We start from the raw sequence: 20,958 nt of genomic DNA, 5'->3' as shown, positions 1-20,958 counted from the left end.
TGTGTATGTATGTATGTATGTATGTATATATATATATATATATATATATATATATATATATATATATATATATATATATATATATATATATATATATATATATATATATATATATATGTATGTATGTATGTATGTATATATATATATATGAGTGTATATCTTCTCAGTTTGATGTCATGAGCAGCAGAGACAGAGAGGAGGCAGCAGCAGCATTTAATGTTCTTTATCCAGAAACAGCACTTTGTGAACATCAGTTTAATACGTAGACGGAACTAAACATCAGCATATAGCGCTGCTTTCTACTCCTAGAGGACCAAGTGCAAAGCAGGAAACGGGAATCTTTGGTTGTCAGATTATACGACTGAACAAACAGATGTGTTTGTAGGCACATTTCTTCTTCTCTTGCAGCTCAGGTTTGTTTAAATGTTAAAGGTGTCATCATGCTGGTTTCATGACCAAAAGTAAACCTCAGATTCTCTTTTTTTAGCTTAAAGTGCAAAAGAGTTTCACCTGTAAACACACGTCACAGCGCGGCGACAGAGACAAGGTTCATTAAAGGTAGAAAACAGAACGTCATAGCCGATGTTAGAACACTGGCTTTAGAACATATTAGTTACATGTTAGTATCACAGTTTGATGACAACATGAGATTAAGATGCACTGCGTGAGATTTAACAAACCCGTGAAGTTCATCTTTAAATGAAAAGGCACATTGTTTTGATTTAAAAGTGACAAATACAATATTTAGAGCATTTCTGTTGCCTCCATATGGCTCTCAACATGGAGAAGGCTGAAGCTAACAGTGCTAACAGTGTTGACAGAGCTAACCGTGCTAACAACAGTAGCACCACTAACAGCGCTGACAGCGTCGTCAGATATTAATGATCTGAATGTCGTACGACAACTTTGAAAGTCAGTTTAAAGTGTCAGAAAGATGAGAATCTGTTGAGGTTTACTTTTGGACAATCTATTCCCCCTCTCCCTCCTCTCCCTCCTCTTCCCCCTCTCCCTCCTCTCCCTCCTCTTCCTCCTCTCCCTCCTCTTCCCCCTCTCCCTCCTCTTCCTCCTCTTCCCCCTCTCCCTCCTCTTCCTCCTCTTCCCCCTCTCCCTCCTCTCCCTCCTCTTCCCCCTCTCCCTCCTCTTCCTCCTCTCCCTCCTCTTCCCCCTCTCCCTCCTCTTCCTCCTCTTCCTCCTCTTCCTCCTCTTCCTCCTCTCTCACTCTCCCTGTCCCTGTCCAGACAGCGCCCCCAGCAGGCCGTTGGCTGTGGTGAAGAGGTTGATGGGAGACGACCCATCAGTGATGAGGGTCGACTTCAAACCCAGAGCCTGAAGCATCTTCACCTGGAGGACGAGAAACACACGGAGAGTTTTTAAAAAGGTCTGCTGGAGAAAAATAACTCAGGAAGAGGACTTGAGTTTAGAATGTTAGAGGCTAGATGGTAGTAGTGGAAACAGTACTAGTAGCAGTACCTGCAGCTCAGGTCCGGCTCTGGCTATCTCCCTCAGCGTGTCGCTGCCCAGACTCTCCACCAGCTGACTGAAGCGATGACTCTCGATTTCAGACAGGTTCTTCTGCTTGTCCACCTCCAGCATGTCCATCTGCTTCTTGTAGCTCAGCTCCTGCTCACGAGCCTTCGCCAGCCGCTGGAGCTCCGCCTCCTGCACACACACACACACACACACACACACACACACACACACACATTGTTTAACCTTGCAGACGAACCCACACTATGGTACTACTACTTATACCAAAGTGAAATATCTGAGTACTTCTTCGAGCACTGCTGTGTAGTGAGTTTTATGTTGAAAGGTGTTTTCTAGTGCTTCTGGTTCCCCTTAGTTTAGAGTTAGCTTCTGGTTCCCCTTAGTTTAGAGTTAGCTTCTGGTTCCCCTTAGTTTAGAGTTAGCGTCTGGTTCCCCTTAGTTTAGAGTTAGCTTCTGGTTCCCCTTAGTTTAGAGTTAGCTTCTGGTTCCCCTTAGTTTAGAGTTAGCTTCTGGTTCCCCTTAGTTTAGAGTTAGCGTCTGGCTCTCCTTAGTTTAGAGTTAGCGTCTGGCTCTCCTTAGTTTAGAGTTAGCTTCTGGTTCCCCTTAGTTGAGTGTTTATGTTGAAAGGTGAAACAGGAAGTCAGGACGTACCGCCTCGATCTTCTGAGCTTCAGCCTTCAGTTTGGCCTCGTTGACCGCCGCCTCTCCTTGAATACGAGCCGCTTCGGCACGAGACTGAGCTTCAGCCTTGGCAGCTCCTGTACTCTCCACCGCAGCACTGAAAAAAAACACAGTAAAAGTAGTATTACCACATCGTTACAGGTAAAAGTCTTGCATTAAATATTTACTTTGAAAGTACTCATTCTGCAGAATAATGTATATATTATTGTATTATAGTCATGCATTCAAATTAATGTTGCAGCTGGTAAAGATGGAGCTCATTTTAATGACTTTATATACTGCTGGGTACTATGATGTATAATAACACACCATTGACGAGTTGACCCCGTGACCCCATGTTACCTGAGAGCCTCCAGCTCCAGCAGCTCCCTCCTGGCTTTCTCATTCTCGGCCTGGTCAGTGATCCGCTGCCTCTCCATCTTCCCCCGGGCCTCCTGCTCCAGACGCTCGGCCTCGTGACTGCACACACACACACACACACACACACACACACACACACACACACACACACACACACACACACACACACACACACACACACACACACACACACACACACACACACACACACACACACACACACACACACACACTTTAGTTTATTATTGTGATGATATAAAATGTGCTGATTGTACAGTCAGCAATTCCTCCATCGTCTTAAAATTAATCATTTTGTGAAATACGCTTCAGAACAACCTCCAAAACGGTCAGATTTATATCTAGTTAGCGAACAGGCTGGTCACCAATACAAGTTTAGAGTTAGCTTCTAGTTCCCCTTAGTTTAGAGTTAACTTCTAGTTCCCCTTAGTTTAGAGTTAGCTTCTAGTTCCCCTTAGTTTAGAGTTAACTTCTAGTTCCCCTTAGTTTAGAGTTAACTTCTAGTTCCCCTTAGTTTAGAGTTAGCTTCTAGTTCCCCTTAGTTTAGAGTTAGCTTCTCGTTCCCCTTAGTTTAGAGTTAACTTCTAGTTCCCCTTAGTTTAGAGTTAGCTTCTAGTTCCCCTTAGTTTAGAGTTAACTTCTAGTTCCCCTTAGTTTAGAGTTAACTTCTAGTTCCCCTTAGTTTAGAGTTAGCTTCTAGTTCCCCTTAGTTTAGAGTTAGCTTCTAGTTCCCCTTAGTTTAGAGTTAGCTTCTAGTTCCCCTTAGTTTAGAGTTAACTTCTAGTTCCCCTTAGTTTAGAGTTAGCTTCTAGTTCCCCTTAGTTTAGAGTTAGCTTCTAGTTCCCCTTAGTTTAGAGTTAACTTCTAGTTCCCCTTAGTTTAGAGTTAGCTTCTAGTTCCCCTTAGTTTAGAGTTAACTTCTAGTTCCCCTTAGTTTAGAGTTAGCTTCTAGTTCCCCTCAGTTTAGAGTTAGCTTCTCGTTCCCCTTAGTTTATCCTTTCTGGTTCTATATTGGCGTTTGATTTCCTTTTTGATGTTCCCAGCTGCCTGTAGAAATAACAAGCTTTAACAGTAATGTGTGCATGTGTGCGTTGTCGGACCGTGCGGCGGCCTCCTGGGAGTTGGTGGTGATCTCGATGGCCAGCTGGACGCTCTTCTGCAGGGCGTCCCTTGTCCTCTGGTCGACGGGCTCCACAGACTGGATGTCCACGCTGCTGATCATCAGGTTGTTCTGGTTGAAGCGAAGGTTTGAACGAACCGCCAGCTTCTCATCGAACCCGAACACCGCCGAGCAGATGATCCGGTTGGAGTTCTACAAACCAGAAAAGATCTTTGATTGATGACGAGTAAAAAAGATCTTTGATGTAATTTGAATAAGTAGAACGAAGTACTGTATAAAGATTTATGGTACTTTTACTTTAGTCTTTTCCTGTCAGACAGCTTTAGTTACTTTAATTAAGATTTCTATACACAAAAACAAAACATATGAATACACTAACTACATTTTACTGATTGTACTGAAGGAACAGTTTCAACAGATAATTTTTATTGTGTGGTATTAGTACAGTTACTGAAGTAAAGGATCTTCCTTCACCACCGGTTGAGTATGCACAAGTATGCTCTTTTTTACAATACCCATGAAACAGAAGAACAGTGAAATACGAACCTTGTGGAAATCGTCAAACTGCACGGAGGCGACAGCTCCTCTGACTCGGGAGGCGATGGCTTTGCACGAGTCTCCGACAAAGTCGGGAACTGAAAACAGAGCTGCTGCATCAGCAGAGTCCACCGGAGACTTCACGTCAAAGTGCCTGGAGAGGAATAAACAGGACAGGAAGAGATGTAACATTTAATACGATGGGAGAACATAAAGGAGTGTTCAGAGCAGAGAGGAAGGAGAGATGTATTTTTGCTGATGCATCAAACCGGAATTAATTGAAGCACTTTTGCATGCACGCACAGCAGCATGTGTTTATCTTACTCATTGTACAAAACACAACATTGATCCTAGTTCCCTTTAGATCACAAGTTAGCTTCTAGTTCCCTTTAGATCACAAGTTAGCTTCTAGTTCCCTTTAGATCACAAGTTAGCGTCTAGTTCCCTTTAGATCACAAGTTAGCTTCTAGTTCCCTTTAGATTAGAGTTAGCTTCTAGTTCCCTTTAGATCACAAGTTAGCTTCTAGTTCCCTTTAGATCACAAGTTAGCGTCTAGTTCCCTTTAGATCACAAGTTAGCTTCTAGTTCCCTTTAGATCACAAGTTAGCTTCTAGTTCCCTTTAGATCACAAGTTAGCGTCTAGTTCCCTTTAGATCACAAGTTAGCTTCTAGTTCCCTTTAGATTAGAGTTAGCTTCTAGTTCCCTTTAGATCACAAGTTAGCTTCTAGTTCCCTTTAGATCACAAGTTAGCGTCTAGTTCCCTTTAGATCACAAGTTAGCTTCTAGTTCCCTTTAGATCACAAGTTAGCTTCTAGTTCCCTTTAGATCACAAGTTAGCGTCTAGTTCCCTTTAGATCACAAGTTAGCTTCTAGTTCCCTTTAGATTAGAGTTAGCTTCTAGTTCCCTTTAGATCACAAGTTAGCTTCTAGTTCCCTTTAGATCACAAGTTAGCGTCTAGTTCCCTTTAGATCACAAGTTAGCTTCTAGTTCCCTTTAGATTAGAGTTAGCTTCTAGTTCCCTTTAGATTAGAGTTAGCTTCTAGTTCCCTTTAGATCACAAGTTAGCGTCTAGTTCCCTTTAGATCACAAGTTAGCTTCTAGTTCCCTTTAGATCACAAGTTAGCTTCTAGTTCCCTTTAGATCACAAGTTAGCTTCTAGTTCCCTTTAGATCACAAGTTAGCTTCTAGTTCCCTTTAGATCACAAGTTAGCTTCTAGTTCCCTTTAGATCACAAGTTAGCGTCTAGTTCCCTTTAGATCACAAGTTAGCTTCTAGTTCCCTTTAGATCACAAGTTAGCTTCTAGTTCCCTTTAGATTAGAGTTAGCTTCTGGTTCAGTCTTTATTTGTTCTGGACAAAGCTCAACCCAGCTGTTACGAGATGTTTCCCGGTTACCAGTTGTAGGAGAGCTGCAGCTGCAGGCGGGCGTGGTCGGCCGTCTCGATGGTGATGACGTCGGTGAAGAAGTCGGGTCCCAGCAGGAGGCAGATGGCCTTGATGACGTTGGCCCTCTTCGGTTTGTCTCCGGACAGCGACAGCATAGTGAACTGCTCGTCGGGTCCCAACATCACCAACTCCGGTCCGAACAACACCCTGAAGACAAAAACCAACAACCCCACGTCAGCCCCATCGTGTTCCCCGTCACATCCTCCACCTGGACAGCAGACGACCCTGAGAGTCCCTCACCTGGCCTTCTTCTCTCTGTAGTCGTACACCTGGACGGCGGCGTTGTGGGGGACCCGGTAGGAGACCACCCTGGTCTTGTCCCTCGGCTGGCCCTGTCCGGTCCTGGTCCGGTCCGAGCGGTCGGCCAGCGGGTCCAGATTAGAAGCCAGCAGGGTCTCCACGTTGGGAGGAAGCTCCTTCTGCCACAGCTCCTCGTCCTGAGTCAGCATGTAGGTGTGACCGATCACAGCGCGCACCTGAGAGGAGACACACGGGAGGTGAGCCGGATGCTCTTTATGATCCACTGGCATCTTCTATTTATTGTATTTGCACCTCATTGTGTTCTTAAATGTTTTATATTTGCACTTGAAGTTTCTCTGGATTCTATACAATCTTATCTTAGATTCCATTTTTCAATTCAAAGCGGCTTTATTGGCATGAATGTTTCAGAAAAAGCACAATGACAATTAACATTGTTGTATAATAATGATACTGTCTTATTTAATAGGAGATATATAAATAAATATAAATTGAGGCAATATAATGAAAAGAAAAACATAATAAAAGATAAAAATAATATATTTATTTTGTCAGGATTAAAATAAATAAAATATAAATTGGAATCAATAATAGTTGATAAATATAATATTTTGTTGACTTGTCTTTCTTTGAGGCGTTCAAGATGCTCGAGGAAGTTTAAGCTTCAGAGACGACAGAAGATTCCAGAAAATAGAAATATATAAAGAGTATGATAAAATAGATTTGATTTTGTTATTGTTTGTTGTGTAAAGTGTCACCGTCCCAGTGTTGAAGTGGTTTAGGAAACAATAAAACTCGTTACCTTTCCCGTCTTGATGTCTCTGACGTAGATGCCCTCGTTCTCGTCCAATGGGATCGCCTGTCGTCTCACCGCCACCTCCACGGAGACGGGGGGGACGTACTCGATGGGTCCTCGCAGCATCCAGCGGTCTCCGGGGCGACGGAGGACGCCGCTCCTCCTCGAGCGCTTCGCCCTCTCCTGCCCTCCTTCCTCCTCTTCCTCCTCTTCCTCCTCATCGCGCTGGCAGAGAGAGAGGTGGAGGAGGGAGAGAAGGGTTAACGTGGCGATGCATTGGAGCGGCGGAGGAGTGGGAGGAGAGGGAGGAGGAAGAGGAGAGGGAGGAGGAAGAGGAGAGGGGGTTTGAGAGGAGCACTGAGAGGAAAAATGAAAACCCAAAGTGAAAGACATTTCAAAAAGCGGAGGACAACGTAAAAAGGATGGAGGGAGTGATGAAGAGATGATTCAAAGGAAAGGAGGGAGAGAAGAAGAAGAAGCACAGAGTCGGGGTACAATGAGTCCGCCATGTTAGGAAGGGAAGATGGTGCAGTGAAGGACAAAACCACAGAACCACCTCAAGTCCTCAAACATCTCTCACACACACACACACACACACACACACACACACACACACACACACACACACACACACACACACACACACACACACACACACACACACACACACACACACACACACACACACACACTTTAGAGATGAACCGGTGTTTTCACCTCCTGCATTCTCTCTGGTGTCCACCAGGGGGCGACTCCTCTGGTTGTATAGAAGTCTATGAGAAAATGACTCTACTTCTCTCTTGATTTATTACCTCAGTAAACATTGTAAACATGAGTTTATGGTCTCAATCTCTAGTTTCAAGTCTTCTTCAATACAGCATGATGTTCATTTAGTAAATGATGGTCCATTTAGAGTCACACAGACCATAAAGCAGGGGATGCTTTAGGGGCGGGGCTACACAGTGATTGACAGGTCTCTACGTCGCTCCTCAGTCCATATATGGTCACTTCCTGTTCACTGGTTGTGAACAAACGAGATGGCGACGGACAAAACGCCAAAGTCGAGGCTTCAAAACGTCCACAAACCAACGACATTTTTAAATGTGGCCGATAGACTCCATTGAATTAATGAGCAGATGATGACCTTTGACCTCTTTTTAAATCATGAGGAAAGAAGCTGCTGTGGGTGAAGGGATTTGTTGCTACGGTGCTAAAAGGTGGTTTCTATAGCTCCAATAAACTACAAACCCATCAATCATGCTGTGTGATCAGAGCTTAAAGCTACTCAACAGCAGCTGATCCTTCACATCGAGACCTCCTCCCTTTACCCACAAATACCTGCAGGAGCCTCAAGCAGCGACGCCTCTGAACAAAGGTCCGAGGACTTTAACCCACAGAGACACACCTCATACCAGACTGAACAGACTTTGATTTATTCAAAGTCTTTAGTGATGAACCGGTCCCACGAGACGAAGCTCCACAAACACAGAAACATTTAACCCTTTAGAGCCCGACATGAAGACGCTGCAGAACGTGTGCTAGTTATTATTATTATTATTATTATTATTATTACTGTGCAGAGGTACTGCACTTAAGTACAGTTTTGAAGTACTTGTACTTAATTTCCATTTTAAGCGTACTTTATACTTCTAATTCACTCCATTTATTTAATACGTTTAACTCTGCAAATTCATTTAAAACTAAATCTAATCAACTAATACATGCCGACATATTAATATAGAGTTGTATATAAAATAATGCATCAATAACTTTAATACTAAAATATATATTATTCTGAATAATAAGTACTTTTAAAGGAAAATAAAAGCGAATACTTTTGTACTTTTCCTGAAGTCAATCTTTGAACGCAGCACTTTTACTTGTAACAGAGTATTCCTACGCTGTGGTATTAGTACTTCCATTGAAGTGAGAGTATCGTAGTACTTCTTGTGTACAGTGTGGACTCTGTCCTCACCTCCTCGGTGTCATTGAACGCCTCCACAGCCCTCAGCACCAGGCCCTCCTCCTCCGACAGCACGTACACGTCCTGAATGCCGCTTTCAAGGAGCTCGCCCGGCTGCAGGAAAAATGAGCGCTCACCCTGACGGAGAGAAAGAAAAAGATGACGTGCGTTATGGGGAGAATAAGTACATAATGTACTTATAACTAAAGTAGTATTACAGAACAGATTGAGAGACAGACTGATTTCAACAAAGACAAACTGGAATATTTGTCTTTAATTCAGACATTTTATTTGCAGGATTCGGATAAATTCAGACGTAACGGCACCGATTCAACAAACTAACTGTAACGTGTGCGTAACATTAACATGTAGACGTGTCAGACAGCATCGGATCCTCACCTTCACCACCCTCTTCTGTCCCAGCTGAGGTTTCCCGTCGGGTCCGACCGGGTCCAGGATCACGCAGTACTGCCTGCTGCTCAGCGTGGTCACGTCCACCACCCCCACCACCTCCTCCGCCACCGACGGGATGTGAGCCTCCCGGTCGTCCATGGTGACCAGCCACTCCTCCCCCGTGCGCCGGTCCCGCCTGCCGGCGTCCTTAAAGACCCGCAGGGCGCGAACGTGGAGCGCTTTCTGAGGAGCCACGAGCACACGACAAGGGTCACGTTTCCACGTGTTTAAAGTGTTTAAAGTGTTTAAAGTGTTTAAAGTGTTTAAAGTGTTGTGATGCTCCTTTAAACGGCACAGTTCTGGGCTCGATCAAGTGGACGCAAAATTCACGAGACACAAAAACCATCAGAGCTGAGAAAATCATTATTAATGTTATAATAATGGAGTGTGTTCACTCAGATGTGTCCAGACGTCCTCGTATATGTTCAGAGAACAGATCAAACACTGAAGTGTATTTACACACAAGATAACTTTATGCTGAGTGTTGATGGAGAAGCTACAATGTTAGCTTAGCATAGCACTGATCGATCCAAACTCCATTCAGAAAACCTTTAACAGTTATTTGCTTGTCGTCTTGCAGAGAGAACTAACAAAACATGAATTCAGACTTCTCATGAATCAGCGTCGCTCTGCAGTTATTTCTGCATCATTTTGATCCGTTTGTTGATTCTACGTCACAGCAACACATGCGTTCAGTTTTCTGGGACAAAGCAACAAACATGTTTAATCAGTGCTGGCTGATGAAACGTTGGCGTCTACATCTGAGTCACGCGAATAAACACAAATGATCCCGCGGTGAAAACTCGCTTCAGGTTTGGTTCTCGGGGGCGGAGCCGGCGAGGCGTCGACTCACCTTGTCCGTCAGGATGAAAGCGTTCACGATGTCGACGACTTCTTCATGGGCTCCTGGAAGGTACGCTCCCACCTTACTGACCAGCCACTCCTCACCTGCAATACACACACACACACACGTTATTAATTAAAACTACGAAATCTGGATTATAGGAAAGAAAACTACTTTACTGCACTTTAACGTTCACTAACGAAAATGAAGAATGAATAAACTTCCAATGCAACACCCGTAAATTTAAAACATTGACAGAAGTTTTATGGAGGAAGAAAAGTCTCCCCATGTGACCTGTGACTCCGCCCCCTCAGTGTGTGTGTTACCTGTGACTCCGCCCCCTCAGTGTGTTACCTGTGACTCCGCCCCCTCAGTGTGTGTGTGTTACCTGTGACTCCTCCCCCTCAGTGTGTTACCTGTGACTCCGCCCCCTCAGTGTGTATGCGTTACCTGTGACTCCGCCCCCTCAGTGTGTGTGTGTTACCTGTGACCCCGCCCCCTCAGAGTGTGAGTTACCTGTGACCCCGCCCCTCAGAGTGTGAGTTACCTGTGACCCCGCCCCTCAGAGTGTGTGTTACCTGTGACTCCGCCCCCTCAGTGTGTTACCTGTGACTCCGCCCCCTCAGTGTGTGTGTGTTACCTGTGACTCCTCCCCCTCAGTGTGTTACCTGTGACTCCGCCCCCTCAGTGTGTATGCGTTACCTGTGACTCCGCCCCCTCAGTGTGTGTGTGTTACCTGTGACCCCGCCCCCTCAGTGTGTGTGTGTGTTACCTGTGACTCCGCCCCCTCAGTGTGTGTGTGTTACCTGTGACTCCGCCCCCTCAGAGTGTGAGTTACCTGTGACCCGGCGGACCCCCTCTCGGTCCACTCCCTCCTTGCGAGCCCTCAGTCTGATGGCCTGGTTCTCTCTGATCACCGTGGCCTTGATGGTCTCCAACACGGCCACCTCCTTCCTGGGGATGTAGGTCCCTGAGACCAGAACACAGAACATCCAGACTCTTCACATGTATTACAGGAGGAGGTTAAAGTCTCTGCTATGTGAGCAGAGATATGACGGATGTGTTTAGTGATGAATAAGAACCCACCTGGTCCCTCAAACAGCCACTCGTCTCCAGCGATTCTCTTGTCTCCTCCCTCCTCCTCAAAGTCCAGCAGAGCCTGAAGACGCAGAGCCGTGTCGGGATACACGATCTGCAGCGGAGTCACTTCCTGGAACGAGATGATCAATATGTTAAATATACTGAATATATTAACTAAGTTAAATATCAAAACTATTTTTAAATATGTCGATATATTTTGACCTGAGCCTCGTCAATGACCGTCTGTGTCTTTGTGTGATGATCAATAAAGTTTTGGATAAAAAGGAGGCGGGGCCTCTGACCCACCTGCTGGACCTCCTCCCCCGGGTACAGGGGGAACGGGTCCTGGGTCAGACGGATCTCCAGGTCGGCGTGGCGAAGTTTGGCCTGACCGGATTGGTCGAAGAGGACCTGCTTGTCGTCGTCGCGGGCGACCGGGTTGATGACCACGCAGTAGTGACGCGGCGGCACCATCGTCATCCGGACCGGAGGGAACAGAACCCTGAGGACGCAAAGAACCAAAGGAGACGGAACCATTGACGACGGAACGCGCATCTGGAAAACGATCAATCATGAAATCAATCACCAGCACAGGTTCACTGAGACGCCTTCAATACCGCTCACACGTTCCTGCTCGTGTGACGGACAAAGGCTGAGAGTTATGGGTATTTCTAAGGTTCCTTCTAAAGGTTCCTTCTAAAGGAATCTTCTAAGGTTTCTTCTAAAGGTTCCTTCTAAAGGAATCTTCTAAGGTCCCTTCTAAAGGTCCCTTCTAAGGTTCCTTCCTAAGGATCCTTCCTAAGGTTCCTTGTAAGGTTCCTGCTCTGACCTCTCGTTGTCCTGCCGGATGTAGGTGAGCGGTCCGATCTCCACCCGGGCGATGTTGGTGTTCTGGTCCAGCACGTGGATGTAGTGGTGGGGGGGGATGCGGATGATGGACGCCTCCATCAGACCCTCAGGTCCTCGGTTCCCTCCCTTCTGAGACATGATCCACAATAAACGCTGCAGAGACGGGAGACGTTAAAACCAGCACCGACACCTTAAACCGTCTGAATCAAAACGTGTTATTAATTATTAGAACGAATATGTTCTCTTGAAGTTATTGTGTTTGTATGAATTGTAAAAACAGGAAGTAGAACTCCGGCACTGGACTCAGAGTGAAGACGGTGAGATGGTTGTGAACTCTACGTGAACGTTGAGAGAAAAATGACTTTTGTAGAGTTTATTTAGAGAAGAATGAAGTCAGGTATGAACACACACACACACACAGACACACCTGTCACACACACAGACACACCTATTACACACACACACACCTGTCACACACACACACACACACACACACACACCTATTACACACAGACACACCTATTACACACACACAGACACACCTGTCACATACACACACCTATTACACACACACACACCTGTCACACACACACACACCTGTCACACACACACACCTGTCACACACACACACACCTGTCACACACACACACACACACCTGTCACATACACACACCTATTACACACAGACACACTGTCACACACACACACCTGTCACACACACACACACCTGTCACACACACACACCTGTCACACACAGGACAAAGTCTGAACATTACAGAGAATAATAGTTTATCACATTTTAAAGATAAAAACAATGAATTAACAGATGAGAAATAATTATTAGTTGCAGCCGTAACAATAGAATGACGTAACAATAGAATGACGTAACAATAGAATGACGTAACAATAGAATGAGGTGCAGAGAAAGCAGCTGGTTAAAGGTACAGAGACGCGTTTATTCATGAGGAGGAAGTGTTTCTACCACAGGAGGATTAAACTGATTATTACATTATGGATCAGATCACTGAACCACAGCCTGAGACACGGACTGACACAAACACAGCAGGAGGAGGAAGAGGAGGAGCAGGAGCAGGAGGAGGAGGAGGAGGAGGAGGAGCAGGAGGAGGAAGAGGAGAAGCAGGAGGAGGAGGAGGAGGAGCAGGAGGAGGAAGAGGAGAAGCAGGAGGAGCAGCAGGAGGAGGAAGAGGAGAAGCAGGAGGAGCAGGAGGAGGAGGAGGAGGAGCAGGAGGAGGAAGAGGAGAAGCAGGAGGAGCAGCAGGAGGAGGAAGAGGAGAAGCAGGAGGAGCAGGAGGAGGAAGAGGAGAAGCAGGAGGAGCAGGAGGAGGAAGAGGAGAAGCAGGAGGAGCAGGAGGAGGAAGAGGAGAAGCAGGAGGAGCAGGAGGAGGAAGAGGAGAAGCAGGAGAAGCAGGAGGAGGAGGAGGAGCAGGAGCAACACAATCTGCATTGTTCAGTCCAAAGTGCATCATGAGACCCTCAGACCAGCTGAACAGGTTCTGCCTGCAGAGACCTTGTGGTCTGGTCTACAGCAGGTCCTCTGTCGCTGCTTCCTGGTCTTAAAGTCACGCGCGCTGACTCACGGTGTGACACACGCACTCATCTCAGCGTCGCGTGGACAGAGATCTGAGATCTGCGGTGTGAACGAACTGAGCCGGTTCTCATGTGGACCGTCGCGCCACGTCACCGAGCTCTCGGTGTTAGGACCAGAAGACCAGCACGGTGACCGGATCCGTGCTCGGTGGACCGGATGAAGCCGGTCTGAACATCTCACCGTGATTCAGAGAGAAGTCGCGTTAAAGGAGTTCTTACCTGGTCGCGTGAGGCTCAGCAGGGTGCAGACGGTTCCTGGTGCTACTGGGGAATAAGGAGGAACCAGTAGAACCATAGAGACAGCTGCTGCTGGGCGTGTTTACCGGAAACACGGCTCGGTAGTCACGTGATTTACCGGCCGCTGCAGCGCTGCGTCACTGGGTGCGTCCCAAGTCTCTAAATTGCATCCTCGTTTCCCTCACTTGGCTCCTTTCCTTGCGTGTTAGTCCCTCCCACCAGGGATGCATGGAGGAAACCAAGCGAGGAGAGAGGAGACGAGGAAACATGTTTTAAGAGACATGAGACGTCCTTTCCTCAGAAGCGTCGCGTGAAGCGACATCTGTTTCTGATGACGAGGCTCAGCTGATCACATCTGATCACACTGTGACTGTGACGTCATTATGAAATAACCAGAACATGATGATTGTTTCTCTGAAATGATGAAACTCATGAAACTCTGAATGATCAGCCTCACGTGACTGAATGAAATGATGATCAATGATGTAAAGATTCACTTTCATCCTTTCATCATGAAGTTATTGAGGAAACATCATGAAAACACAAATCTTTACTAAATGAAGGAAGTTGTTTGTGGTTCTTTTGTTGTTCAGACTACAATGAACATCTATTTAAACCAGAGAACACATCAAATATAAACTAGAGTTTAATCTGATCTGTTTACATGTTGAACAACTTCTAATAAATATACAATATAATACAATTTGTAAATATATATATATATATATTATGCATATTAATAATTTTTGTTAATTATTAATAATATGTACATATCTATATGTATATATGTATACATATATATATGTATATATACATATACATATATATATGTATATATGTATATATATGTATATATACATATACATATATATATGTATACATATAGATATATATATATATGTATATATGTATATATACATATATATATATGTCTATATGTATATATGTATATGTATATAGTAAATGTACTAGATTATTGGTCAATAACAAACACACATGAGTAGTGTAACATCGTAGATATTTAATGATTAAACAAATAATACAATAGAACGACAGACACACACACTCACACACACACACACACACACACAGGTGTGTATCATGCTGACGTGCAGCGTTTCTTCCACACGAGGACAAAATGTTTCCTAAACGTCTCAAACAGGTTTGTTGTTGTTTTTACAGGATTAGTGTATTAATTAAAGTATTTTGGGTGAATCTGTACAAAGACTTTGGTTGAATATCTGCTCCTGTATATATATATCTAGTGTACAATATACATATTTAGATTACTCTAATTTAAATACTAATTTGGCTAAAATGAGTATCAAAAAATAGTTTGTACATCACTGAGGTGTCACATGACACCATGGACACACACACACACACACACACACACACACACACACACACACACACACACACACACACACACACACACACACACACACACACAGACACACACACACACACACACAGACCACGCGGTATAAAATAGATCTTTAAATATTTTACATTTGAAATGTTCAGACGTGTCGGAGAGCCGAAGTTCTGATCCAATCACAGCTCATTTACATATTCATGGTAATGAAGATGAGACGTCTGTTTTTACTTCCTTATGTTTGTACATTTTATTTTGTTTAAATATTTTATTTGTTGTGAAGTAAAAATCCTGCATTTAATAAAAAGCACAAAAGTATCAGCATCAAAATATACTGTAAGTACAAAAAGTAAAAGTACTCATCATGCAGAATATTATATATATTATAATTATTAATTATCATTAATGCTTTTATATAATCTATAATATTACATCATCTTTTATTAGTGGATTAATAATCTATTGTAATATATATAATATGTAAAACTATCAGTAAAAAGTACAATATGTACCTCTGAGCTGTAGTAGTAGGAGTATACAGCAGGAGAAAAGTACCTCTGATGTGTACTTCTACAGGTCTTAAAGCGGACGTCAGGAATTCGGCTCTCCATCGCGTCATAGAGATAAAACTTCATGTCACAACATCAGAGTTCAACAATAATCTGAATCATGTTTCTGGTTCGACTTTAGTTTGGTTTCGATAAAACGACGACGACACAAAATGTTTCCAGCCGGACTCTGAACCCTCGAAGCAGAGACTTAAGTGCTGGTGTAAGAACGTCTTCTTCTCCTCTCGCTCCTCGTCCTGAGTTTGAGGAAGAACGTTTGTCTTCACTCCAACATGGCGTCCAGCTGGTCGGCGAGGTCGTCGAACATGTTGCCGATGTCGTCCAGAATCGTGCCGGCGGACTTCACTGTGTTGGATCCACTAGACGGAAAAGACAACAGGACAAACAATTCATGTTAAAAGATGAAAGTCAACACGTTTTTATGTGGATATCCAGTCAGAGTTGATGGTAAATGTAGTCCATTGTAGTTCATTGTAGTCCAGTGCTGCTAGATGGACTCAGAGAGAGTTCAGAGCTGCAACCTTAAAGCTGCATTCTCTCTAGTGTCCACCAGGGGGCGACTCCTCTGGTTGTATAGAAGTCTATGAGAAAATGACTCTACTTCTCTCTTGATTTATTACCTCAGTAAACATTGTAAACATGAGTTTATGGTCTCAATCTCTAGTTTCAAGTCTTCTTCAATACAGCATGATGTTCATTTAGTAAATGATGGTCCATTTAGAGTCACACAGACCATAAAGCAGGGGATGCTTTAGGGGCGGGGCTACACAGTGATTGACAGGTCTCTACATCACTCCTCCTCAGTCCAGATATGGTCACTTCCTGTTCACTGGTTGATAAAAACCAAGATGGCGACGGACAAATCGCTGAACTAGAAGCTTCAAAACTCATCTTTCTGGGTCAATAAAGCAGCTCTGAGGAAGTTATCGCTTCAGTCGACTACATCTACCGTCAACACTGACTGGAGATCCACATAAAGAGGTGGCAGGTGGTGGATGTTCCTGCTACCGCCCCCTAGAGGAGGCTGAGGTCATTACAGCTCACAATATTTACTGGTGTATTCTGAAATGTCTCCATCTTACCCATCGGAGCCGTCCTCCAGTTTTCTCTCCACAGCCTTCAGAGCCGCTTCCAGAGACGTGCTGGTCTGATCCAGTCTCTGCTGAACCACCTCGGTCCCACAGAGCGACTCGGGAACGCTACCCGGACCCACCACGCAGACCTGGGGCCTCGCTGCTGTCAGAGAGGGACTCTGAGGGGCCTGAGGAGACGGAGCCCGGGGCCCGTAAACGGGAGAGGACGGAGAGGTGAAGGCCACGCTTTGAACCACACTGATGGTCACCGATGGACAGGAGAGGCCAGCTGCTGGGGAGACACCAATAACAAGTCCCAAGTCAAGACCAACAAGTCCTAAATCAAGACCAACAAGTCCTAAATCAAGACCAACAAGTCCTAAATCAAGACCAACAAGTCCTAAATCAAGGTCAACAAGTCCTAAATCAAGACCAACAAGTCCAAGTCAAGGCCAACAAGTCCTAAATCAAGACCAACAAGTCCTAAATCAAGACCAACAAGTCCAAGTCAAGGTCAACAAGTCCTAAATCAAGACCAACAAGTCCAAGTCAAGACCAACAAGTCCTAAATCAAGACCAACAAGTCCTAAATCAAGGCCAACAAGTCCAAGTCAAGGCCAACAAGTCCTAAGTCAAGACCAACTAGTCCAAGTCAAGGCCAACAAGCCCTAAATCAAGACCAACAAGTCCAAGTCAAGACCAACAAGTCCAAGTCAAGACCAACAAGTCCAAGTCAAGGCCAACAAGTCCTAAATCAAGACCAACAAGTCCAAGTCAAGACCAACAAGTCCAAGTCAAGGCCAAGAAGTCCAAGTCAAGACCAACAAGTCCTAAATCAAGGCCAACAAGTCCAAGTCAAGACCAACAAGTCCAAGTCAAGACCAACAAGTCCAAGTCAAGGCCAACAAGTCCAAGTCAAGACCAACAAGTCCTAAATCAAGGCCAACAAGTCCAAGTCAAGACCAACACGTCCTAAGTCAAGACCAACAAGTCCAAGTCAAGAACTACAAGTCCTAAGTCAAGACCAACAAGTCCAAGTCAAGACCAACAAGTCCTAAATCAAGGCCAACAAGTCCAAGTCAAGACCAACACGTCCTAAATCAAGACCAACAAGTCCAAGTCAAGGCCAACAAGTCCTAAATCAAGACCAACAAGTCCAAGTCAAGGCCAACAAGTCCTAAGTCAAGACCAACTAGTCCAAGTCAAGAACTACAAGTCCCAAAAACAAGTTTAAAGTTAGGACCAACAAGCCCCAGGTTCAGATCAACAATTCCCAAGTCAAGATCAAGAAATCCCAAGTCATCATTTAGATGTACCAAGTCAAGACCAACATGAACCAAGTCAAAACCAGGAAATCTCAGTCAAGAGCAATAAGTCCAAAATCAAGCCCCAAGTCAACACCAAAGTTAGACATTTCAGAAATCTAATCAGATATGGTTCATGTTGTTCACTGAAACCCGTAGTGATTTAAACATGTAATGATTTAAACATGTAGTGATTTAAACATGTAGTGATTTAAACATGTAGTGATTTAAACGTAGTGATTTAAACATGTAGTGATTTAAACATGTAGTGATTTAAACATGTAGTGATTTAAACATGTAGTGATTTAAACATGTAGTGATTTAAACATGTAGTGATTTAAACGTAGTGATTTAAACATGTAGTGATTTAAACATGTAGTGATTTAAACATGTAGTGATTTAAACGTAGTGATTTAAACATGTAGTGATTTAAACATGTAGTGATTTAAACATGTAGTGATTTAAACACGTAGTGATTTAAACGTAGTGATTTAAACATGTAGTGATTTAAACATGTAGTGATTTAAACACGTAGTGATTTAAACGTAGTGATTTAAACATGTAGTGATTTAAACATGTAGTGATTTAAACATGTAGTGATTTAAACATGTAGTGATTTAAACATGTAGTGATTTAAACATGTAGTGATTTAAATCTGCTCTGGTTAGATTCACTATGGTACTGTTCAGTTTGTCTTTGGTTCAGGTGAGCATCGTACCTTGTGCTGTCAGCAGACTGTGACGGACTGGTTTTGGGGCGACGGCAGGTTTTGGGGAGAGCGGAGGTTTGATGGGGGATCCCGTTGCCGGACTGGCCGGCCTCTCCAGACTGACCTCACTGATCCTCAGACTGACCTCATCCCGGCACAGGGATGGAGGCCTGCTACCGCCGGACTCTTCCCCCGCTCCCTCTCTGCAGGGGGAGCCTCCTTCCTGCTCCTTGTCTCTGGGTTTGTGACGGCGCTTCACTGTGTCCGACTCCTTCAGGTTAAACTCGGGCAACTCCTCCTGGCTCTTGGCGGCATGTTTCTCTGGAGGCTCCAGCACTGCCTCGGCCCTGGGTGGCCCCGGAGCTTTCGGCCTCTGTTTGATAGTCAAGTTGCCCTCCTCGGCGAAGGGGATGCACTCGCTGGAGCTGTTCTGAGAGGACGAGGAGCCCTCCAGTCCGCAACCTTTTGATTCTTCTTCCTCGGAGTCGGACTTTACCCCTCGTTCTGGCTCGGTGCTGCCGCTGCCGGTCTGGGTGGGAATACATTCGCTCTGCGCCCTCCTCCTCACCGTGGCAGCGTCTCTGGGCTCCTGCCCTGTAGGGTTGAGGGAGGGGGAAGGTGGCGGCTCGTGGTGGACTCGGACTGGTTTAGGTCCTGGGGAGTTCTTCCCCTCGGTCTTGCCTTCCAGAGAGGCTGCGATGCTCCTCACGCTCACCGGACTGTCTGTTATCGCTCCGCCAGAAGACGACGTTGTGCTGCTGTCGCTGAGCTCCCCGCTGGTGGTGCTGCTCACTGAGCTCAGTCTCTTCGGAGGAGGAGGCGGGGGACCTTTTTTCCGGGCGCGCACCGCGAAGGACTGACTGCGTCCCACGCTGCCGCTCTTCTCCGGACTCGACTGTAATCGAGCCAGCTGGCTGCGGCCGGGTTTGCGGGTCAGCGTGGCGTAGGACGAGAGGTTTCCACAGTGATACGCCGGCTCCTCGTCGTCCTCGTCGGGCTCTCCGTCCGACAGGGCGTAGCGGGTCACGCCCTGGGCGCGCTTCTTGGGCGGCATCAGGGTCATGCTGTGATTCTCGCGCCTGGGTGATGAGCTCAGGTCCGTGGAGCCACAATGAGAATGCAGGTAGCTGAAACCCTTCAGCGCTGGGGAGCCATGAGGGGACGGACCTCGAGAGCCACACAGTTTGGGCTTGGCTGGGATCGTCGGGTACTTGAACACGGTTGCCGTGCCCAGAGGCACCTGCTTGGCCAGCAGCTGCTGCTGCAGAGGCCTCTGGTCCCAGCCCTCCGGGAGGTTCCTATCCTTGGCGGGGCTGCCCTCCAGGCTCTCCTGGGACCAGCTGTGGGGGGATATGGAAGCTGTTGGAGGCTCCTGGGAGCGCCCGGAGCCTCTGGACCGCGTGTCGATGCTCTCCTGGCTCTGGGACATTCCCCCGGCGTTCTTGATGGCCGAGCCTTCCTCGCAGCCTCCGTAGTGGCTGCACATGGCCGTCTGCAGCTCGGCGCTCAGCTCGCTGTCCTGGAAGCTCAGCATCTTCGGGGTGTGAGGAGAAGAGCACTCACCAGCCGAGTCCGGCGGCTCGATGGCGACCAGGTGGAGGGCTCCGGGGGCTTTGCGGCGCAGCGTGCCGTGGCCTGATTCGGCCTGAAGGATCGCCCTCTGGATGTCACACAGCTTCTTCACCGCCAGCATCAGCTTCTTCTGGTGGCCTGGTAGGAAAATTCAACCATCACATTTGTTTTATGATCCATTGCAAACGGTCATATCGAGCCCAGAGCCAGAACACAATGCGTCCTCACCCAGCTTGATGATGCCGATCTCCTGCAGATCCTCCCATGTGAGGTCTTTGACGATGCTCATGGAGTCGTAGCCGTTCTCTGAGAGCTTCTTGTGGTACTGCGGGAGGCCGATGGCACTGAGCCACTCGCCCAGATCGGACTGTGAAGAGGAAGAAGAAGAACAGATCTCAGATCAGTCGGTTGTCACAACGTCTGGAAGGTCTAGCAGTGAAAACGTTGGGGCATCTTACTGGGATGTACTCAGGCAGCCACTCGGGGATGTTCAGGTTGTTGATCTCGATGGAGATCTTCTTGCGGTGGCCTGGTTTGGTCACTCCGATTGCAGTCAGATCCTGCAGAAGAAAAAAGATCATCACGTAAACGCCGCCACAAACAACCAGATCCAG

The 20,958-nt window shown here is 45.9% G+C and overlaps 2 protein-coding genes across 10 annotated transcripts in view; both read right to left on the bottom strand.

Annotated features, from left to right (window-relative positions):
• Window positions 1-1,194: 1,194 nt before the first annotated feature.
• mvp (major vault protein) lies at window positions 1,195-13,877 on the bottom strand. The gene is made up of 17 exons (XM_079177793.1): window positions 13,722-13,877; window positions 11,875-12,047; window positions 11,352-11,547; window positions 11,052-11,175; window positions 10,804-10,935; window positions 9,975-10,069; window positions 9,068-9,304; window positions 8,681-8,806; window positions 6,712-6,930; window positions 5,892-6,127; window positions 5,601-5,798; window positions 4,214-4,358; window positions 3,648-3,859; window positions 2,512-2,628; window positions 2,140-2,266; window positions 1,471-1,659; window positions 1,195-1,341 (listed from the first exon to the last, which is right to left on the bottom strand). Exons 2-17 carry the CDS (start codon window positions 12,030-12,032, stop codon window positions 1,216-1,218), a joined length of 2,637 nt encoding a protein of 878 aa, XP_079033919.1. The 5' UTR covers window positions 12,033-12,047; window positions 13,722-13,877; the 3' UTR covers window positions 1,195-1,215.
• A 1,236-nt stretch (window positions 13,878-15,113) lies between these two features.
• The window catches only part of LOC306709585 (CASK interacting protein 2), a 44,262-nt gene continuing 38,417 nt past the window's right edge, over window positions 15,114-20,958 (bottom strand). For 7 of the 9 annotated variants that reach the window (XM_079177781.1, XM_079177786.1, XM_079177788.1 and 4 more), the window contains 5 exons: window positions 20,803-20,904; window positions 20,573-20,711; window positions 18,782-20,482; window positions 16,769-17,051; window positions 15,114-16,045 (listed from right to left, as the gene is read on the bottom strand). In XM_079177781.1, coding sequence (XP_079033907.1) covers window positions 15,949-16,045; window positions 16,769-17,051; window positions 18,782-20,482; window positions 20,573-20,711; window positions 20,803-20,904 — 2,322 coding nt within the window. In that variant the 3' untranslated portion in view covers window positions 15,114-15,948. The remainder of the gene's footprint in view (window positions 16,046-16,768; window positions 17,052-18,781; window positions 20,483-20,572; window positions 20,712-20,802; window positions 20,905-20,958) is intronic. The other 2 variants (XM_079177783.1, XM_079177785.1) reach the window with 1 other exon arrangement.

The sequence above is a fragment of the Pholis gunnellus genome, assembly GCF_910591455.1.
Source record: "Pholis gunnellus genome assembly, chromosome: 17".
Lineage (NCBI taxonomy): Eukaryota > Metazoa > Chordata > Actinopteri > Perciformes > Pholidae > Pholis > Pholis gunnellus.
Note: the sequence above shows the minus strand (reverse complement) of the source record. Positions and strands in the feature narration are given on the sequence as shown.